The sequence below is a fragment of the Paecilomyces variotii genome (genome assembly GCF_004022145.1).
Source record: "Paecilomyces variotii strain CBS 101075 chromosome Unknown C8Q69scaffold_2, whole genome shotgun sequence".
NCBI lineage: Eukaryota > Fungi > Ascomycota > Eurotiomycetes > Eurotiales > Thermoascaceae > Paecilomyces > Paecilomyces variotii.
The window spans coordinates 3,295,983-3,313,023 of record NW_021167141.1 but is presented as its reverse complement, the minus strand read 5'-3'; the positions used below and the strand labels follow the sequence as shown (position 1 = coordinate 3,313,023).

The window sequence follows — 17,041 nt, the reverse complement described above, 5'->3', positions numbered from 1 at the left end:
GGAATCTAGATAGCTGATAGATTTCGGTATCCTTTAGTTCCTCTAGATGTTCGGGAGGGGGCATACCAGGAGTGATAAAAGAAACAAGCAGACCATAAAGGCTCTTGTCCCTCTTCCCCATTTTTCTTTTCCCTCTTCTAAAGTGCCCACCTGATGGCTTTCTCTCGAGCTTCTTGCTGGCCGTGCGGCCATGGCCGACTCTTCTCTTTTGTCCTTCTGGCGCTGCTCGCCGTGTCTGATGCCAGCCCTGTATACTCATACTCGTCGGCGCAGTCTCGCTGTCCAGACGCCTGCAGCGTGCTGGGCAGCGACCCGGCCGGCTGGACGCAGTACCACAGCCTCGACGTCTTGGCCATCTGCAACCAGACCGTTCTCTTCGACATGAATTTGTACAATCCCGTGGATGACCCCCAGAGACATATCACGATCCGGGCCTGCACGGCTGCGGTAGATGGCCGGGTTAAAGCCACCGCGACGGGCCGGGCCGACGCGCTATCCTGGGGTAATCTTGATAGCGATATTGATATTGATAGTGATAGTGATACCTCTATCCTGACGACGCAGCTGGCCGCCTATGTGCAGAGCAACCCGTGGGTGTCCAGCCTGTTGGCATCCGGCGGCGGCGCTGTGGCTGGGATATATATTGGTCCCGGCATCGATGTGAGCAGTGCGGTCGACGTTGTACGGCAGAGTAAACCTCACGCCCAGACGGTGCAGTACTGTGGCACAGACAACAGCCAGTTCTTCGGCATCGTCCTGGACACACAGGGCAATATCTCGTCCGTGCAGGCGGCCCTGGCCACATGGGCGTCCGGCCACTGTCTCGCAGACAGAAATAGCAGCAACAGCAGCAGCAGCAGCAATGCTAAAATAAAACTGCTACCAGTGAAACCGGTACGCTCCTCGTCGATCGCTCCAGTGCCGCAGCCCTACGCCAACGGCACCTGCTATACATACACAGTGCAGGCCAACGATACGTGCGCGTCGATTGCCACGGCGCACAAGGAGAGCTACACGGTGATTGAGCAGAACAACAACAATACCTGGGGATGGATGGGCTGCTCCGACCTGCTGGTCGGCCAGAGGATCTGCCTCAGCCCAGGGAATCCTCCCTTCCCAGCCACGGTGTCCAATGCCGTCTGCGGTCCACAGGTCAACGATACCACGCCCACGGCCAACTACACCGGCTGGCCAGACCTGAATCCATGTCCGATCAATGCCTGCTGTGATATCTGGGGCCAATGCGGCATCACATCTGACTTCTGCACCGCCGCCCCGGCCGACACGGGGGCACCGGGCACTGCGCAGCCCGGCAGCAACGGCTGCATCTCCAACTGTGGCTTCGACGTGATCGAGTCGGCCGGTCCGGACGAGTTCTTCACGGTGGGCTACTTTGAGGCTTGGAACCTGGACCGTCCATGTCTGCATATGTACCCCAGCGACATCCCGTCGCGGTACAGCCATGTGCACTTTGCCTTTGCCAACATCAGCGACGACTACACCGTCAGCCTCGGCGACTACGAGGACTTCTTCAGCGAGTGGCAGTCGCAGAGGGGCTTTAAACACATCCTGTCCTTTGGCGGCTGGGGCTTTTCCACCTCGCCGCAGACCTATCCCATTTTCCGCTCGGGCGTCACGGCCGCTGAGCGGACCACCTTTGCGAGCAACCTGGTGCAGTTCATCAAGGACAACAACCTCGACGGCATCGACTTCGACTGGGAGTATCCCGGCGCGACGGACATCCCTGGCATCCCCGCGGGCAGCGCCGAGGATGGCGCCAACTACCTGGCCTTTTTGCAGGAGATTCGCGCGCGTCTGCCCACCGACCAGTACAGTGTATCGATAGCCGCGCCGGCGTCGTACTGGTACCTGCGCAACTTTCCCATTCAGGAGATTGGCGAGCTTGTCGATTACATTGTGTATATGACCTACGATTTCCACGGCCAGTGGGACTATAGCAACTCGTACAGCGAGTAAGTTGTTCGATCTTTTCTTTCTTTTTTTCTTTCTGTTGATTGTTTTCATTTTCAATTCTTCCCTGCTTACCTCCACACAGCCCTGGCTGCCCCGATGGCAACTGTCTCCGGTCCCAGGTCAACAAGACCGAGACGCTCTCCGCGCTGTCCATGATCACCAAGGCGGGCGTCCCCTCCAACAAGATCATGGTCGGCATGCCCCTCTACGGCCGCAGCTTCGAGATGACCGAGGCCGGCTGTTACACGCAGATGTGCACCTATGTCGGCCCAGACAGCGGCGCGACCCCGGGCATGTGCACCGCCACGGCTGGCTACATCAGCAACTGGGAGATCCAGCAGATCCTTAATACGCCTGGCAATGATGTCCAGCAGTACTATTCGGACGAGGCCGGCGACATCGTCGTCTACAACGGCACGCAGTGGGTGTCCTACCTCACCAACGCGACGTACAGCAACCGCGTCTCGTGGGTGCAGGGCATGAACTTTGGAGGTATCTCCGACTGGGCCATGGACCTCGAAACCAGCTACTACAGCAATGGCACCGAGGAGGGCGGCGGCTCAGGCGTCGTGTTCATTGACCCCGGCATATTCACTGAGACCGACCCAACCATTGCCTGCATCCCGCCGTGCACCTTTGTGTTGCCACCATGGACGCTGTCGACCCCGACGACCATCTCGCAGCCGCCCGTCACCCAGACCCTACAGCAGATGTGGCAGTCCACCGTGACGGACAGCAGTGGCGTCACCAGCGTCGTCGTGTTGTCGACCACCACGGTGACCACCATCACGGTCCCGCCAGTCACCACGGAGACCATCGATGTCTATAACGTCGTGTGGACCGACATTGAGGAAACCATTATCTACTTCACCAGCAGCGTGTATATGCCATCTATCGTGTTGACTGGGGCCACCAACCCCGTCAGCTCAGCCAGTTCAGCCAGCTCAGCCAGCTCGACGACGTCGTCGACAATCGCTGGCATCCTATACACCTACTCGCCAGGCCCGTATACCGGTCCCTCGGCCGCGTCAACCACGACCAATACCCCCAACCCGCCGCCTCCGAAGCATATCGGATCGGTACATGTCACCAAGGGACCGCCGTCGCCGACCTGCACGCGCCACTGCGGCTCACGGTGCCATATTAACTGCGTACCGTCGCTGCCATGCACCGGTATCTGCGGCTGCATCGGCCACAGCTGCCCTGGCGGCGGTAGATGTGTTGGCGACGGCTGCGGCGGCGACGACGACAACGACAGCGGCGGCGGCGGTGACGACGGCCACGACAACACATCGACCTCATGCTCAACCACGCGCACGTACACCAACTGTGAGGTGCCGTGCTCCGTCACCAACTACGGCACGTCGGCGACGACGACGTGCTCCAGCGCCACCTGCGAGAAGACGTCGGGTTGCCAGGCCTCTGGCACGACCACCACCGCCTACAACACCACTTACAACTGCTACTGGACAACAGTGCTTCAGGATGCCTACTGGACCGTGGCCAACCCGGCAGGCGACCCGCCGCGACTCGGCGCTGGTGGTCAGTTCGGCTACACGTACATCACTGGCACCGGGGCCGTCTCGCAGACGTCGTCGGCCGCGGCGTCCTATATCCCATGTACCTACCAAGGCCAAGATCCTGACCAGGGCATCACAGCGCGTATGTTCTCCCCCCTCCCCCAAACCCTTCTCCATGCATATAGACATTGCCTGCTGAACCCTCTTCCAGAATACTGTGTATGCTCAGGGTCGACGTTTGCGCCTCAGACGACGTCGGTCGACCCCGGCAACTCATGCGCCTACACAGCGCTGCCGGCAGAGACCACCAGTGTCGGGATGAACTACGAGACCATCACGAGCAACTGCAACGTGTGCACGTGGCTGGGCCAGTCGCAGGTGGGCTGCACGAAGCTGGGCGGCTGCACGTCTATCACCCAGGTCACCAGCACGGCGACGGTGACGGTGACGCCGACACAGACGGTGGTGGTGACACCGGCGGAGATGGCGGACTGTGTCTTCCGGGACGTGGTCGTCGCCTGGGCCTTTGAAATCTACAATATCCAGAACTGGGCCACCGACGGCGGCAAGGCATTGCACAAGCAAGAGGACGGCTGCGGTGCGCTGACGGGCTGGAAGTGGCACGAAGCTACCGACACAGAGCTGGCGCACGTCTACTTTAACCTGCCCTACTTTATCAAGGATGGCTGCGTCGAGCGCGCCATTGTGTCGGCCGGCGGGCCCAAGCTCTCGTGCCAGGGGCTGGAGGGAGGCATGGCAACTGACGATGAGGATGATTACGACGATAACCTCCCCGTGGACGACGTGGACGCAGAAGAGCTCCTACGCCCCGCCAAGCGCAGCCAGACGCTCGACACGCCCGTACCGCCCAGGTCACTGTCGCTCCCATACTCATACTCTTCAAACAAATCTGGCTACACCTACACGCCCATGTCGTGGCCCAGCGACAATGGGACTGTGACGTTGACGTGGACGTCCACCCAGACCACGGCGGTCATGGTTACGCTCACTTCGGTGATCCCCAAGAGCAGCACGACCTCGTCGTTGGCCTCAACCTCGTCAGCCATGCCGGGGTGGACAGCTTCGCGTGCCTCAAAGGCTTCGTCTACGCCGTTCTCGGCATCAAGATCGGCCTCGAAGACTACGTCGTCGGGCACCAAGGTCTCAACACCGTCCCCCATCCAGACGGGCATGGTCAGGTAAGGCCAATCTCGCGCTCTCTTGTCTTGTGCCTCTTTGCATCTAACCTTCTTTCTGATCCAGCGACTGCGATGACTTCCACCTCGTGGTGACTAATGACACCTGTGCCAGCGTGGCGGACGTGGCTGGTATCTCCTTGAGTGACTTCTACGCCTGGAATCCCGCCGTCGGCTCCAAGTGCCTGTATCTCGCCCTCGGCGACTACGTCTGCATCGGCGTCTCATCGGGCTCGAACCAGTCCGTCACGACAAAGAAGTAAAGTAAATATATTCACAGTAAAAAAAAATAATACTTAAATATAATGTTAGAGATCCAGATAGACCGCACTAGGAGTTCTCCTTTTTGGTCGACTGGCAGAAAGCTATTAAATAACTATCAAAATAACACCCTAGGTAGTAAGTAAGTAATTAGGATAAAGTTCAAGGGCATAGATAATTTACAGATCTTCTACTTTTTCAAATCACTAATATTTAACGTCACAAATCCTTTCCTACTGTTATTATTACTTACTCGCCTGGTCTTAGATTATAACACTATTTGATATGGATTTTTGCTCCTCGCACACTGCAGGTGCTAGATAAATTACTGAGTTATATAGTTATAGTCTTATATATAAAGCCGGGCAAAATTCCCAAGATATCGTTTTTAAATAAAGACAAAGCCTTGCCCTTATCTTGTATGTTTGATATGGTTTTTAGAGCTCCTTATAACTCTCCTAGTAGTCGGTCTTCGCTAACCCGGCTACTCTATTCTTCTTATTATAAGAAGGTATCGAGGATAAAAATATTATATAGTTATATAGTGCATCGGGCATCTACTAATAAGGAATCATTATATAAAGCTTCTATATTTGAAGGTCTACGCCTAAATACCTAGACTGCTATAGAATGTGTTAACTAATACAGGCCATCGAGTGGAAACGACGGTTGCGGATACACATTATGTCAGATGCGACTACTACCAGTCAAACCTTCTTGTTGATTACTCCAGTGCTGCAGCCCTACGCTAACGGCGCCTGCTATACATACACGGTGCAGTGACTAGTCCAACGATATGTGCGCGACTACACCGGCTAGCCGGACCTAAACCTGTGCCCAATCGATGTGTGCTGTGATATCTGGGGCCAATGCTCCATCACCTCCAACTTCTGTAAAATACTGCCCAGCCTGGCAGCAACGGCTGCATCTCCAAATCTAGCTTCGATGTGATCAAGTCGGCCGGTCCGGACGAGTTCTTCACGATAGGCCACTTTGAGGCCTGGAACCTGGACCGCCAGTGCCTGCACATGTACCCCAGCGATATTCCGTCGCAGTATGGCCCAGCGAAATCTAGATTGCTTGTTAGGCTGCCCGAAAGTCTCTTATTAGGTCTGCTTGTTTAATGTACTGCAAGGGACTCACTGATGTAATGTTTATGTCTATCTTGCTTCAAAGTTCTCCATACCTTCATTATGCCCTTATGTTCCTTGCAGACGGCTTATTTCTTATCTTTACCCATACTACCCTGTTTTTCCTGCAAAGTTTCGTCCTCAATAAAGGCCATATGGATAACTCCCTGGCTCTTGTGATCCACCCAACCAAAAACTTTAAGGATGGGTGCTTGGCCTTGCAGGGCTTGATATACCATCATTTGTGTCTGGCCTCAAAAATAGCCCCAATGATGGACATATGCAGGTGGTAGGAGACAGAAGTCTCTGGCGCAAGCATTACCTGACTCCTTATTGATCGTTGAGCGTTAAGCAGCGGAACTGTAGATATATCAGGACGTTTCCTCTACGCCAGTGAGATTAGTCCTTTCAGAAGTAATGTCACTTGAACGATTATCGCCTTCCTTGTTAGTTGTTGTGGCAGGTGACTTTGTCGGAGCAGGAGCTAAAGCACGAAGAAAACGAGGACCATCGCCAGCGCGATGAGCTGGTGACTCTGTCGGAGCAGGAGCTAGAGAAGAAAGAGAATGAGGACCATCACCAGCGCGATGAGCTGGTGACTTTGTCGGAGCAGGAGCTAGAGAAGAAAGGGAATGAGGACCATCGCCAGCGAGATGAGCAAGTGACTTTGTCGGAGCAGGGGCCAAAGCACGAAGGTAACGAGGAGCGTCACCAGCGCGACGAGCAACTCGATTGTCGCGTCGAACAGTGGTGTGACGCCACCGGACACCTGCCAGATTCAAGCTATCAGAACTGTGTATGGCGCGACAATACAAGGTAGGGGAAGGCCTACAATCTTTATTCAAAGCAGCATCCCTAGCAATCCTTTTAAGCCGTGATCGGCGTGCCTACCCGGAGCATTATTAGCCGCAGGAATGGCGAGGAAAACGAGGACTCACGATTTCACGGCAGCGTAGGCATACGGCAGTGGGTTTTAAACCCCTGAGAGGGACAAATTCAGATAGAGGTAAATCTTTCGCGCAGTTACTGCAGGTCTTCGAGGTCGAAGACATAATAAATAATAAATAGGCGAATTAATCGCGGAAGAAGCGCGGCTAAAGGGGTGCAGTTAATAGGTAGTTAATTGAAGCAGACGCGAACTCGTGTATCTAGGAGAGTGTTTACGGTTCCAGAAAAGGAAGGCGGTAAGTATCACGTGGCGTTGCAGTTCAAAGGACCAATAAGACGGGATTTCATGTAGCGACGCCTCTGACACTATTTTTCTATTGACCTAAAGTCCTGCAATACGTACATACATGATAGGATACAAAAAAATCATGCCATCACTTATATACTCTTTGGTTTCCTCTAGAAACCATTTCACTAGACGGTCTACCATCGGTTGAAAGCTTTTCCTCGATTTAGAGACCTTACATTTCAGCCACCAAGCGCCTTGTACATTTGCTCGACATCGTCTCCAATATGAGACTCAAGCTCTTCCATTTGGCGGCGGTAGAAGTCTTCATGTCCTCCTGCCACTGCCACCATGGCTGAAGGAACGCTGTCCAGGTATTCCTGTTTCGACATAGAGACTAGTCCGGTTAGTAAAAGATCTGCTGAAAGAAGTCTACTGGGAATGCCTACCGTGGGCGTGGACTGCAGCACGCTTCGCACTCCACATGGCGTGGTAAGCATTGGTGCTACCATCATTGTTGGCATCACCAACAACATATAGGCCATTAACGCTTGACTCCTTGTTGTCATTGACTTTGACCCCATTCCCATCCATATTCAAACGCAGCTGCTTGGGAAGACTGGACGTCTGAACAGTAGACACGTGGATTATGATTCCATTCGCGTCCAACGGACCACCACCATTGAGGTAGACCTTATACTGATCATCCTTGGGTTCCATACTCGTCGTAGTACGTTCAACCTTGGTAATGTCATTTTCCCGAATAGGGATCTTATAGGAATTCTTGAGGACTGTTTCCCAACCCGGCCAACGTGTTTCTGCTGCCTCCTTGTCCTCTTTGCTTAGCGGGCCGCCAGTAACGATGGTTATATCGGTAGTCAACTTCCTCATGTTCAGCGCAGAGCCAATGGCACTTGCAAGCTTACCATACACGACTAGCTTGCGATTCTTATAGTCGTGTCCATCACACCAGGGACACCAAAACATGCCTCTGCCAAAAGCTTCCGCAAAGCCTGGCTTATCAGGTAGTACGTCCTTGATACCCGTGGCCATGATGACCCTCTTCGAGGTGACCTTTCCGCCTTTGTCGTCGTAGACCCGGAATCCCTTTTCGAGTGGAACAATGCCAATAACCTTTGTCTTGCGTGTGGCCCAGAAAGAGTAATCAGGATACAATTGCTCGATCTGCTGGCGAACTGTCGATCGGAATTTTAATGGTACCTGACCTAAATATAGAATCAGCCCGGAATCCTTCGTCATATGGAAAGGACAAGACTTACCATCCTGGCCCAATACATCGTGCATGTATCGTGTCTGCTCATTCCGGTACTCTTGCGAATCATACAAGAGGGATGTTCGGGCAACTCGAGCGAGAGACATGGATGCAGCCAACCCGGCAGGGCCACCACCGACAATGACAACATCGTAGTCCCATTCTGCCGGGTTCCACTCATCCAGAGACGTGTAATCAGTTATATTGAGCTCAGCATCATCGATTACGAGATCCCGGATGAGCGTGCTATCTTCTGACTCTTCCACGATAGCCTTTTGGGGAATAGATAAGGAAGAGGCAAGCGGAAGGGAAAGGAGACAAAAGCGCCAGAGAGAAAGACTGAGATGGACCATGCTGCCGACGGAGCAAAGAAAATTGAAAATATTGATGGTTCCTAGACTAGCAAGTGTGAGGCAGAGACGATATATGTACAGTAGTTCCGCAGGAAGATCTGCAGTTACCTTAGATAGCTTCTTGACTGGTCCGCTAAGACCCTGATTTTGCAAAGTAGTGCTGAAGATCCTTGCATGAACTATAGCAACAGAAAATCAAGTTCCCTCTAGTCTCGTCGAGTTGATTTTATTTTGAGCCACAGAGGGCTTGTGTATTGCTGGAACTGTGCTGTTGTGGAGCTGTTGTGACGCGTCGATAAGAAGAAGATCGCCCATTTCAGCCAGCCACACATCGACTGCCTTGTGATGAAAATCAAATCACCACTGTACCTCATAACACTATGGATAGAACTTCCTAATTATTTCTACTACGACATCACCATCGAATAACTGTTCAAGTATCATATACCATTCTCATCTAAAAGTCACCGTACACGCCTCAAAGCGGAGCTACGATTCCTCCTCATCAAGATCTTCCTTTCAATGTCCGTGGAAACATGATATTTGCAATGGACGCAATCTCCAATGGGGAATCGAAGTCACAAATTCAACGAGTTAGAATGTTATATATCACACCATGCTGCTGTCGAATAGCAGGTAGGACTCATGATCTCGACAAACTTAGCTGACTGGCGCGAAATATAAAAATACCGTCCCGCATCGCAAGAGAATTGGAACTCTCATGATACACAGAACGACTATCCGAGTGTCATTCCAAACACTGACATGATCCCGGCTAACAACTGTCAGACTCCTTCTTGAAGCTCCTGACATTAATCTAAAAATCTCCGTAATTTCACGGTCAGGATATTATCCGATATTATCCGACAGGCATCAACTGTATCATTTCTCGGCTCCGGACTGCAACAGATCAACAATATGAGAATGGCCACGCTTAGCTGCACACTGTAGAGCTGTTTGACCGATTGCATCCTTAAGATTCACATCTGCTCCTTGGCTGATCAAGTAGCGAACGAGGTCAATCTTTCCTAATTCTGCAGCTTTGTGCAAGGGAGTACCAAGGCCCATGAAATAGTATAGTCTCCAGGAAAAATAATGGTCCTGGTACATTTTCGCATTGATTGAAGCCCCTTGTCTGAGAAGCATGTCCACCACATCGATTACGTCGATTTCTCGTTCAATGGCATGGTGGAGGAGTTGTCCCTTGCGAATATCAGCACCGCGGTCGAAGAGCAGTTTGATAATATCAACAGAGGCATATTCGACGGCATAAGACACAGGCGTGAGGTCAATCGAGCACGATGAATTAGGATCAGCTCCATGATCGAGTAACCAGATAGTCATCTCCGGGTCTTTGATGGCATACCTACAGATACAAGTGCTGTTAATAAGTGAATTATCATACCTCCTGATAATGCTTACCCAAGTATCGGTGGTTCTGTCTCACTGATCGGCTCGTTTATGTTCCATCCATGCTCAAGGAAAATACTTAGGATGTCCTTCGACTTTCGACTGATAGCTCTCAAGGCGAAGGTAAAATGCATTTTCATTCCGCGGCGTAATAATTCTGAAACAATACCTCCACAGCCATAATCCACAGCATCCATCATAACCATACTGAGTTCGTTTATGTTGCGGCAAGAGTTGTCGGCGAGCCACGTGTTGAATAGCATTTGAAACCGTGGTAAGTCTCGGGACAGGCAAGTGGACCGCATGTCTTCGACCGTCTTGATCGTTGATTCCCGTAGATAATTATATGGGAGAATATCATGGCTTAAAGAAGGAAGCGTGGAGGGATCCATGATGAATAACTGATTCTTTCAGGGGTGAAAGATCGTTGCGGTCGATAGATGTGACAAGGTCGGTTCACATCGAAAGCTGTCGTTGGGATGTCTTGGCGTTCTGGTAGAGACCCTATACAGCTACGTAGTACAAGCCCCATGTACAGAGCCAATATGACAAACTCGTCACTGCATTTGGGCACTGATAATCCTTTCTGTGTTCAAAACTAAAACAGACAATCTCAGAGCCATATAATTACGACCACTCGGCGAAAGAATCATGATTGTCTGCTATGTCCAAAAGAGATCGAGACAGCGAGCGGATGGATTCTTATAGTCTGCAGGTTGGAGGGCATGCGGGAAAACTAACGGCAAGGGGGAGTTCACAGGTCCTCGCGTTACAACTATAACATAAATTTTAAGATCATAAGTCGATAGGAAAATAGTGTCAAGATCTAAGAGCACGGAAGCACGAATAGTAGAAAAGCATTGAATACGGTAATAAAACCCTGAATATCTACAAGAACTAGAAGATAGCATGGGCCACAAAGATCATGAGTCCGCTTAGAGATTGGACAAACTGGTAATGATGGGACAGAACTCAAATCTGAAGAGTAGTAGCTCCATCACCCTTCTACAGTTTGCCACCGGGGGAAATACCCTGCTGACGGGTATGACTGTTTGAAATAGCCAAGAAGACGACCGATTTATGTTTCACTCGAAACAGCAAATCGCAGCTGCGGAAAATTGGGATCCCTAAACATCTAGAAGTGCACATGCTCTGGCTCTGTATATGCAACGTAATATGGATAGCGATGGTGGCCAGCATAGGAGCAGAAGAGTATCTTCGTCAACGCAGTGTTCGAACTGAGAAGGTTGGAGCATTGGATATGAACACGGAGACTTAAATACGAGACAATTTTTCGACTGCGGAGACACAAAATCAGCCCAGATATCTAAGACGACCTGATCATTTCCAACCCCACGTGCTGGGACTTCAGATTCGAGTAAAAGCTCCGGCGCCTTTTTGGTCCCTCGTCCCACAGATCATGGTCACGGAATATGGGATGGCAATTGAGAGTAGGAGAGCTTTGAGCTATGCAGTATGGCCAGTTTCTAAGCTCGTGACGATCTCATCTTGCTGTTAAATTCGCCGGCTAGGCGATGGCTGTGCAATCATATCCAATTGGCCTTTGCGTCTGTCTAATGTCATGGACCCTGCGCCGGTGGAAGCCCATACAAGTTCTGCTCCAATGATCGGGGTCGTAGGTCAGTGCTCACGATGACATTCCAGGGTGATTGTGGTCCAGGTCAAGACGTTTCCTTCTCCGGTCGTCCGGGCATGGTGCATGCGACCGTTGCGTTATTATTGTTCAGATTAATATTCTCCGCTGACATGGTAAATGTTCCGTGGGGTTGGCGTTTTCCTCTCCAGAGTCCAGACGATAAAGAGAACCGGCCAACACGTGGGAGGATCGGAATGTCTTATAGGAGGAGCCGACGCCCGCTCAAGCCCGCCCAAGCCGCCGCCAAGAGTTCTAGATATCTTCGACGCCAAGAGTTACGCTCCGCCAAGGGCTTCTGTCCACGTCTTGGCCCGCCAAGTTATCAAACAATACGAGACGAACAGGAGATTCACAAGAACAACCAAAGCAGGGGCACGCCGTATGAGATGATTGTTGTAGAGGGAAGCTGTGTCTCTATAATTGACGTTTCTTTTCTCTCTCTCTATTTCGCGTTTCTATTCGCTCAGAATGAAGTCGTGTGTCTGTCAACTGCATCCCGCGGCCTCGGTTCCAATGTCGACGCCTCAGAAGGCAAATTGAGTGCCCAGAGGCGATGGCGATTGCCAAGTCGTCTTGGAAAGAATAGAGTAGGGTTCCGTATCGCGAATCATTCAGGGTGATATAGGAACGTGGCATGGATGATAGCCTAGTTCTGACCAGCCAATCTTTGCCATCCACTGCCATGCCACTGCCATGCCACTGCCATGTGGTGGTATATGTATCTCGATCTTTGCCTGTGTTCGTCTGCTCTTTGAGGACGTAGCCAGGATCTATCATCAGTCGATACCGGTGCACCTTCTGCCAAAATGGTTCTCGACCAGTACACCTACATCTTTGCCATTGGCACCTTGTTCGCCTTGCTCGATGCCTATAACAACGGTGCAAGTAAGGACTTTTTCCATCCAACGTGGTTATGAGAAGTACACATACTAATTCCTAAACAGACGATGTCGCCAACTCGTGGGCAACCAGTGTCTCGTCGAGATCGGTCTCATACAGACAAGCCATGGTCCTTGGAACGATATTCGAATTCCTGGGAGCTGTCACTGTGGGCGCACGAACTGCCGATACGATCAAGAATGGCATCATTCCCAACGAGACCTTCCGTGACAACCCTGGCGTCCAGATGCTTGCGTTTGCCTGTGCGCTCGCAGCTGCTTCATCGTGGGTGATGTGGTGTACACGACACTCGGCACATGTATCCTCTACCTACTCCCTGGTCTCCGCCGTCGCTGGCGTCGGTGTTGCAACCGCCGGGGCCTCGAAGGTTAAATGGGGCTGGAACAATGGCAAGGGTCTCGGTGCCATCTTCGCCGGCTTAGGCATGGCCCCTGCTATATCAGCTGGCTTCGGTGCTTGTATCTTCATGCTCATCAAGGTGATCGTTCACATGCGCAAGAATCCTGTTCCATGGTCTGTCTACTCGTCACCCTTCTGGTTTCTGCTTGCGGCTTGTCTTTGCACGCTGTCCATCGTCTATAAAGGTTCGCCCAACCTTGGTCTCAGCAAGAAGCCCGGCTGGTATATCGCTGCAGTCACTATGGGCACTGGCGGTGGCGTTGCTGTCCTGTCGGCCATCTTCTTCGTCCCCTATGTTTATTCGAAGGTCATCAAGAAGGACTACACCGTCAAGTGGTGGATGGTTATCTATGGCCCCCTTCTCTTCAGCCGCCCAGCTCCTCCTGATGCTGAGCGGGCCAAGGTTCCCAACTATGCTGTCGTTCAGCATGACGAGGACGAATCGAATAACTCAGTCAGTGACCAAGGGGAGGAACCTATTGGCCAGAACGAGAAACAGCTTTGTACTTCCGAGACTGCACAGCCTACGTACAAAGAGATCATGGCCCAAGGAGAAGAGAGGCTACATGCAAAGCTGAGGCAGAGTCGTGGTCCCATGGGTTGGGCTATGCGCACCCTTCATGACAACCCTATGGGCCCCGGCCAGATCTATGAACTTGAAAACGTGAAGATCCTCGCCAAGCGGATCCCTGCCATGGTGGTCTGTGGTGCTCTCTATGGTTTCCATTACGACATCCATGCGGCACAGACGGGCATTTCTGGCACCCCGGACGGGAGGCGAATGGAGCGCGTCTACGGACACGCTCAGAAATATCCCAACGAAGTCGAACACACGTACTCATTCGTCCAGATCATCACAGCTTGCACCGCATCCTTCGCCCACGGTGCCAATGATATCGGAAACTCTGTTGGTCCTTGGGCTGTTCTCTACTCCGCTTGGTCCACCGGCAGTTACACCGCTGCAAAAGCCCCCGTTCCCGTCTGGCAGCTAGCTGTCCTTGCTCTTACCATTTCAGCCGGTCTGGTTACTTACGGCTACAACATCATGAAGGGTGAGTGGAATTTCCGGAAGATATCTCAAGAGGCCTTACTAACCATGTTGGTCTTGAACATAGTGATGGGAAACAAGATTACGTATCATTCACCAAGCAGAGGTATGTTGCATCAGTCTTTCCCCTAATATGACACCAACTGATTTTATTTGTCCCTTAGGATGCTCCATGGAATTGGGCGCCGCTATCACGGTCCTAGTCTTCTCTCAGTACTCTCTTCCCGTCTCTACTTCGATGTGCATCACTGGCGCTACCATCGGTGTTGGTCTCTGCAACGGCACCTACAAGGCAGTTAACTGGCAACGTGTTGGACTCCTCCTCATCTCATGGATCGCTACCATTCCTATTGCTGGTACTCTGGGAGGAATCCTGATGGGATTGTTCCTGAATGCTCCTCATTTTTCTTAAAACATGAAATGAGAAAATTTGATGGTTGGTTGGTCTGATGTATAGAGCAATAGCTACGCGCTACAATATGTTCTTGTTTCTTCTTCTTCCTCTTCTTCTTCTTCTGATAGATGTTTTCACATGTGCATAAAAACAACTTGGGTGGTCTTGGCAAGATTGATGTTGTTTTCTTGAAAGGAATAGGTTTTCGAAAAGCAAGTTTCGCAGTGGTTTACTTGTTCCTAGTTGTCCTGGGCCTCTTCGCTTATTCTTGAAATACCCTTTCTTTTTTCTGTTATATTCCTGCAAATTTGGTCCTGAACTTTCTATAGTGAATTCTTGCCCTATTATCTTGTATCTATTCAGTGACTTCCGGGAATTGAAATAAAATAAAAGCACAAGGAACATGAGTCTTCTCGACGAGAAGAATAAACTTTATATTCTAACCCACGGATGAAGTATAAGAGACTAAATAATCCTGTATTCCCCAGTAGAAACTATGAAATGGTATATATATATAAACACATTGGTATGGTATGGGATAAACTTCCAGATTGTAGGTTCCAGACAGAATACTCTGTCTGCGATAATATGCAACACGGAACGACCGCTTCCAAACCCATGATACTCCGAAACCGACCCTCGTATAATATAATAAAGCAAAACAAAAATAATAGGTTTAACCTTCAAACGCTCAGTTCCATAAACTCCTTGCGCCAATGCTTGTTCATCAATCACTGTCGTCAGGGGGTGCTAGATGATTAAAAGGATTCAAACGATATGTCGAGATTTTCAATTCAGATTCGGTTGTGAGATTATCTCCGGGGATATTTCGTTGATGCGTTATTGAGACGCGCGAGATAGACTCTTGTGAGCGGTTGTAGTACTATGAGGCAGCTCAGGGATGTTTGATGCCCTGAACAGGGCGTTGTCTTCCGTACGGATAGGGGATATATAATCACAGGCACTGGAACCCCGTAGTCCAGCACTGGGTTTCTGCGCTCAAGGGCTTAGGCAAAAGGCCAGTCCCATCCTTCTTACTGATTGAAATATGCAAGTAAAGCCGATCATAAGTTCGTAATAAGCTTAGGCAGAACCGGTTTTGGTTTCCTTGGCCCTCTCACTCCTGTCATTGGCAGGGGATCCGACCGACTAGCAGGTCGATTCGGACCAAAGCTGGAAGTAGGCCGCATAATCTCCGCAGAATGAAATACGGTAGGAGGACGAGCATGCGATCGTGGAGGAAGCATCGGTCTAGCATGCGAGGTGCATCCGCTAGACAGGGGGATAGCCGGTTGGTATGCAAATGACCAGTGCGAGGATATGCTAGGATTCCGATGATGTCCTGGTCGATTTCCCGCATGGATATTGTAAGTCCCCATCGGGGTGAAGTATTGATTTCGGTACGTAGAGGGATCATAAGGTGGTAAACCGGGGTAAGCGGGTGGAGGTGTTGATGTTGATTCCATATCGTATGATGGTCGGGGAAGTAGTGGTTGTGCGTGATAGTATCGATAGGCCGGAGGAATAGAGTATTCTCTGGCCCGTTCGTGATTCCTTTCGATTGCGTCCCAGCGTCTTTTCTTCCTGATGAAGATCAGAGCGGCTGATGATACTATCAACGATATCAGTATACGGGATACACATAGCGCAGTGAATAGATAGTAATTTGGTTCTTACTCGAGAGAACTCCTACAACAGCGATGACGATTCCGATTATAATCTGATCGCGAGTCGCTAAGTTGATGCCTCCATCTGAACCCCCCGAGGCACCTTGTGCGTTTTCGTTCGAGGTATCATATCCAGAATCCGCACTATCGTCGCGCGAGAAGACCGTTTTCTGCCATGAGGATCTATGCTGCAGGAACCGTGTTGACAATGCGGTTACTTGGCTGGAGGCAACGAACAGAATCCAAATCGAGTATCGTCGTACGCAACTGCAAAGCATGGTCACTTTGTCGTGAAAAGTCGTAATTCTGTAGTGGTTGGAGTGGAGAGAAACAGAATCTTCACACTATAAGATTGGAAATGTACTAAAACGAAACCAGCTAGAAAAAGGAAATAGCAGACCTTCGTACATTAGGCAAGTCAACTCCTGCAGAGAACGCAGAGATATGCACCGATCGTGATGGACGTAAGTCGTGTGCAACCCGACAAAGGGCCTAATGTAGAGAGGTAGGTAGTAATGATCCTGTGACAGGGAAAAAAAGGGAAAAACTGCCTATTAAGAAGATTAGGTATCTTTCACAATTCCATCTTATCACCAGCAGTCGCAGACCAGTATTGTCTGCAGAAATCCGCCTCGCATGTACTACATTATTAGCCTGTGCCAAAGGCATATGCTAGATCTAAGGG

The 17,041-nt window shown here is 50.8% G+C and overlaps 6 protein-coding genes across 6 annotated transcripts; 3 read left to right on the top strand and 3 right to left on the bottom strand.

The window, feature by feature from the left end:
- The first annotated feature begins 13 nt into the window (after positions 1 to 13).
- Positions 14 to 5,137, top strand: C8Q69DRAFT_169150 (class 5 chitinase 1). The gene is made up of 3 exons (XM_028625743.1): positions 14 to 1,973; positions 2,057 to 4,693; positions 4,758 to 5,137. Exons 1-3 carry the CDS (start codon positions 154 to 156, stop codon positions 4,951 to 4,953), a joined length of 4,653 nt encoding a protein of 1,550 aa, XP_028488022.1. The 5' UTR covers positions 14 to 153; the 3' UTR covers positions 4,954 to 5,137.
- Positions 5,138 to 7,298: 2,161 nt separating this feature from the next.
- Positions 7,299 to 9,155, bottom strand: C8Q69DRAFT_458749 (hypothetical protein). The gene is made up of 4 exons (XM_028630019.1): positions 8,990 to 9,155; positions 8,536 to 8,927; positions 7,705 to 8,481; positions 7,299 to 7,652 (listed from the first exon to the last, which is right to left on the bottom strand). Exons 1-4 carry the CDS (start codon positions 9,055 to 9,057, stop codon positions 7,498 to 7,500), a joined length of 1,392 nt encoding a protein of 463 aa, XP_028488021.1. The 5' UTR covers positions 9,058 to 9,155; the 3' UTR covers positions 7,299 to 7,497.
- A 466-nt stretch (positions 9,156 to 9,621) lies between these two features.
- On the bottom strand, positions 9,622 to 10,818 carry C8Q69DRAFT_169059 (ankyrin repeat protein). The gene is made up of 2 exons (XM_028625741.1): positions 10,304 to 10,818; positions 9,622 to 10,247 (listed from the first exon to the last, which is right to left on the bottom strand). The coding sequence occupies exons 1-2, from the start codon at positions 10,681 to 10,683 to the stop codon at positions 9,764 to 9,766; spliced, it is 864 nt and encodes a 287-aa protein (XP_028488020.1). The 5' UTR covers positions 10,684 to 10,818; the 3' UTR covers positions 9,622 to 9,763.
- A 755-nt stretch (positions 10,819 to 11,573) lies between these two features.
- On the top strand, positions 11,574 to 12,661 carry C8Q69DRAFT_169040 (hypothetical protein). Its single transcript, XM_028625739.1, has one exon. It carries the CDS (start codon positions 11,945 to 11,947, stop codon positions 12,566 to 12,568), a length of 624 nt encoding a protein of 207 aa, XP_028488019.1. The 5' UTR covers positions 11,574 to 11,944; the 3' UTR covers positions 12,569 to 12,661.
- Positions 12,662 to 14,737, top strand: C8Q69DRAFT_169041 (putative sodium/phosphate symporter). The gene is made up of 4 exons (XM_028625740.1): positions 12,662 to 12,833; positions 12,893 to 14,299; positions 14,363 to 14,401; positions 14,460 to 14,737. Exons 1-4 carry the CDS (start codon positions 12,755 to 12,757, stop codon positions 14,705 to 14,707), a joined length of 1,773 nt encoding a protein of 590 aa, XP_028488018.1. The 5' UTR covers positions 12,662 to 12,754; the 3' UTR covers positions 14,708 to 14,737.
- Positions 14,738 to 15,423: 686 nt separating this feature from the next.
- On the bottom strand, positions 15,424 to 16,863 carry C8Q69DRAFT_169083 (hypothetical protein). The gene is made up of 2 exons (XM_028625742.1): positions 16,367 to 16,863; positions 15,424 to 16,301 (listed from the first exon to the last, which is right to left on the bottom strand). The coding sequence occupies exons 1-2, from the start codon at positions 16,632 to 16,634 to the stop codon at positions 15,754 to 15,756; spliced, it is 816 nt and encodes a 271-aa protein (XP_028488017.1). The 5' UTR covers positions 16,635 to 16,863; the 3' UTR covers positions 15,424 to 15,753.
- Between the last annotated feature and the right edge of the window lie 178 nt (positions 16,864 to 17,041).

Coding starts and splice junctions, on each gene's coding strand:
- C8Q69DRAFT_169040 (XM_028625739.1), top strand. CDS start 11,945: ATGACATTCCAGGGTGATTGTGGTCCAGGTCAAGACGTTTCCTTCTCC.
- C8Q69DRAFT_169041 (XM_028625740.1), top strand. CDS start 12,755: ATGGTTCTCGACCAGTACACCTACATCTTTGCCATTGGCACCTTGTTC. Junction 12,834..12,892: donor TGCCTATAACAACGGTGCAA/GTAAGGACTTTT, acceptor ATTCCTAAACAG/ACGATGTCGCCAACTCGTGG. Junction 14,402..14,459: donor GTATCATTCACCAAGCAGAG/GTATGTTGCATC, acceptor TTTGTCCCTTAG/GATGCTCCATGGAATTGGGC.
- C8Q69DRAFT_458749 (XM_028630019.1), bottom strand. CDS start 9,057: ATGCAAGGATCTTCAGCACTACTTTGCAAAATCAGGGTCTTAGCGGAC. Junction 8,928..8,989: donor CAGTCAAGAAGCTATCTAAG/GTAACTGCAGAT, acceptor CACACTTGCTAG/TCTAGGAACCATCAATATTT. Junction 7,653..7,704: donor TGCTGCAGTCCACGCCCACG/GTAGGCATTCCC, acceptor TAACCGGACTAG/TCTCTATGTCGAAACAGGAA.
- C8Q69DRAFT_169083 (XM_028625742.1), bottom strand. CDS start 16,634: ATGCTTTGCAGTTGCGTACGACGATACTCGATTTGGATTCTGTTCGTT. Junction 16,302..16,366: donor TGTTGTAGGAGTTCTCTCGA/GTAAGAACCAAA, acceptor TATCGTTGATAG/TATCATCAGCCGCTCTGATC.
- C8Q69DRAFT_169059 (XM_028625741.1), bottom strand. CDS start 10,683: ATGGATCCCTCCACGCTTCCTTCTTTAAGCCATGATATTCTCCCATAT. Junction 10,248..10,303: donor ACAGAACCACCGATACTTGG/GTAAGCATTATC, acceptor TTGTATCTGTAG/GTATGCCATCAAAGACCCGG.
- C8Q69DRAFT_169150 (XM_028625743.1), top strand. CDS start 154: ATGGCTTTCTCTCGAGCTTCTTGCTGGCCGTGCGGCCATGGCCGACTC. Junction 1,974..2,056: donor TATAGCAACTCGTACAGCGA/GTAAGTTGTTCG, acceptor ACCTCCACACAG/CCCTGGCTGCCCCGATGGCA. Junction 4,694..4,757: donor ATCCAGACGGGCATGGTCAG/GTAAGGCCAATC, acceptor TTTCTGATCCAG/CGACTGCGATGACTTCCACC.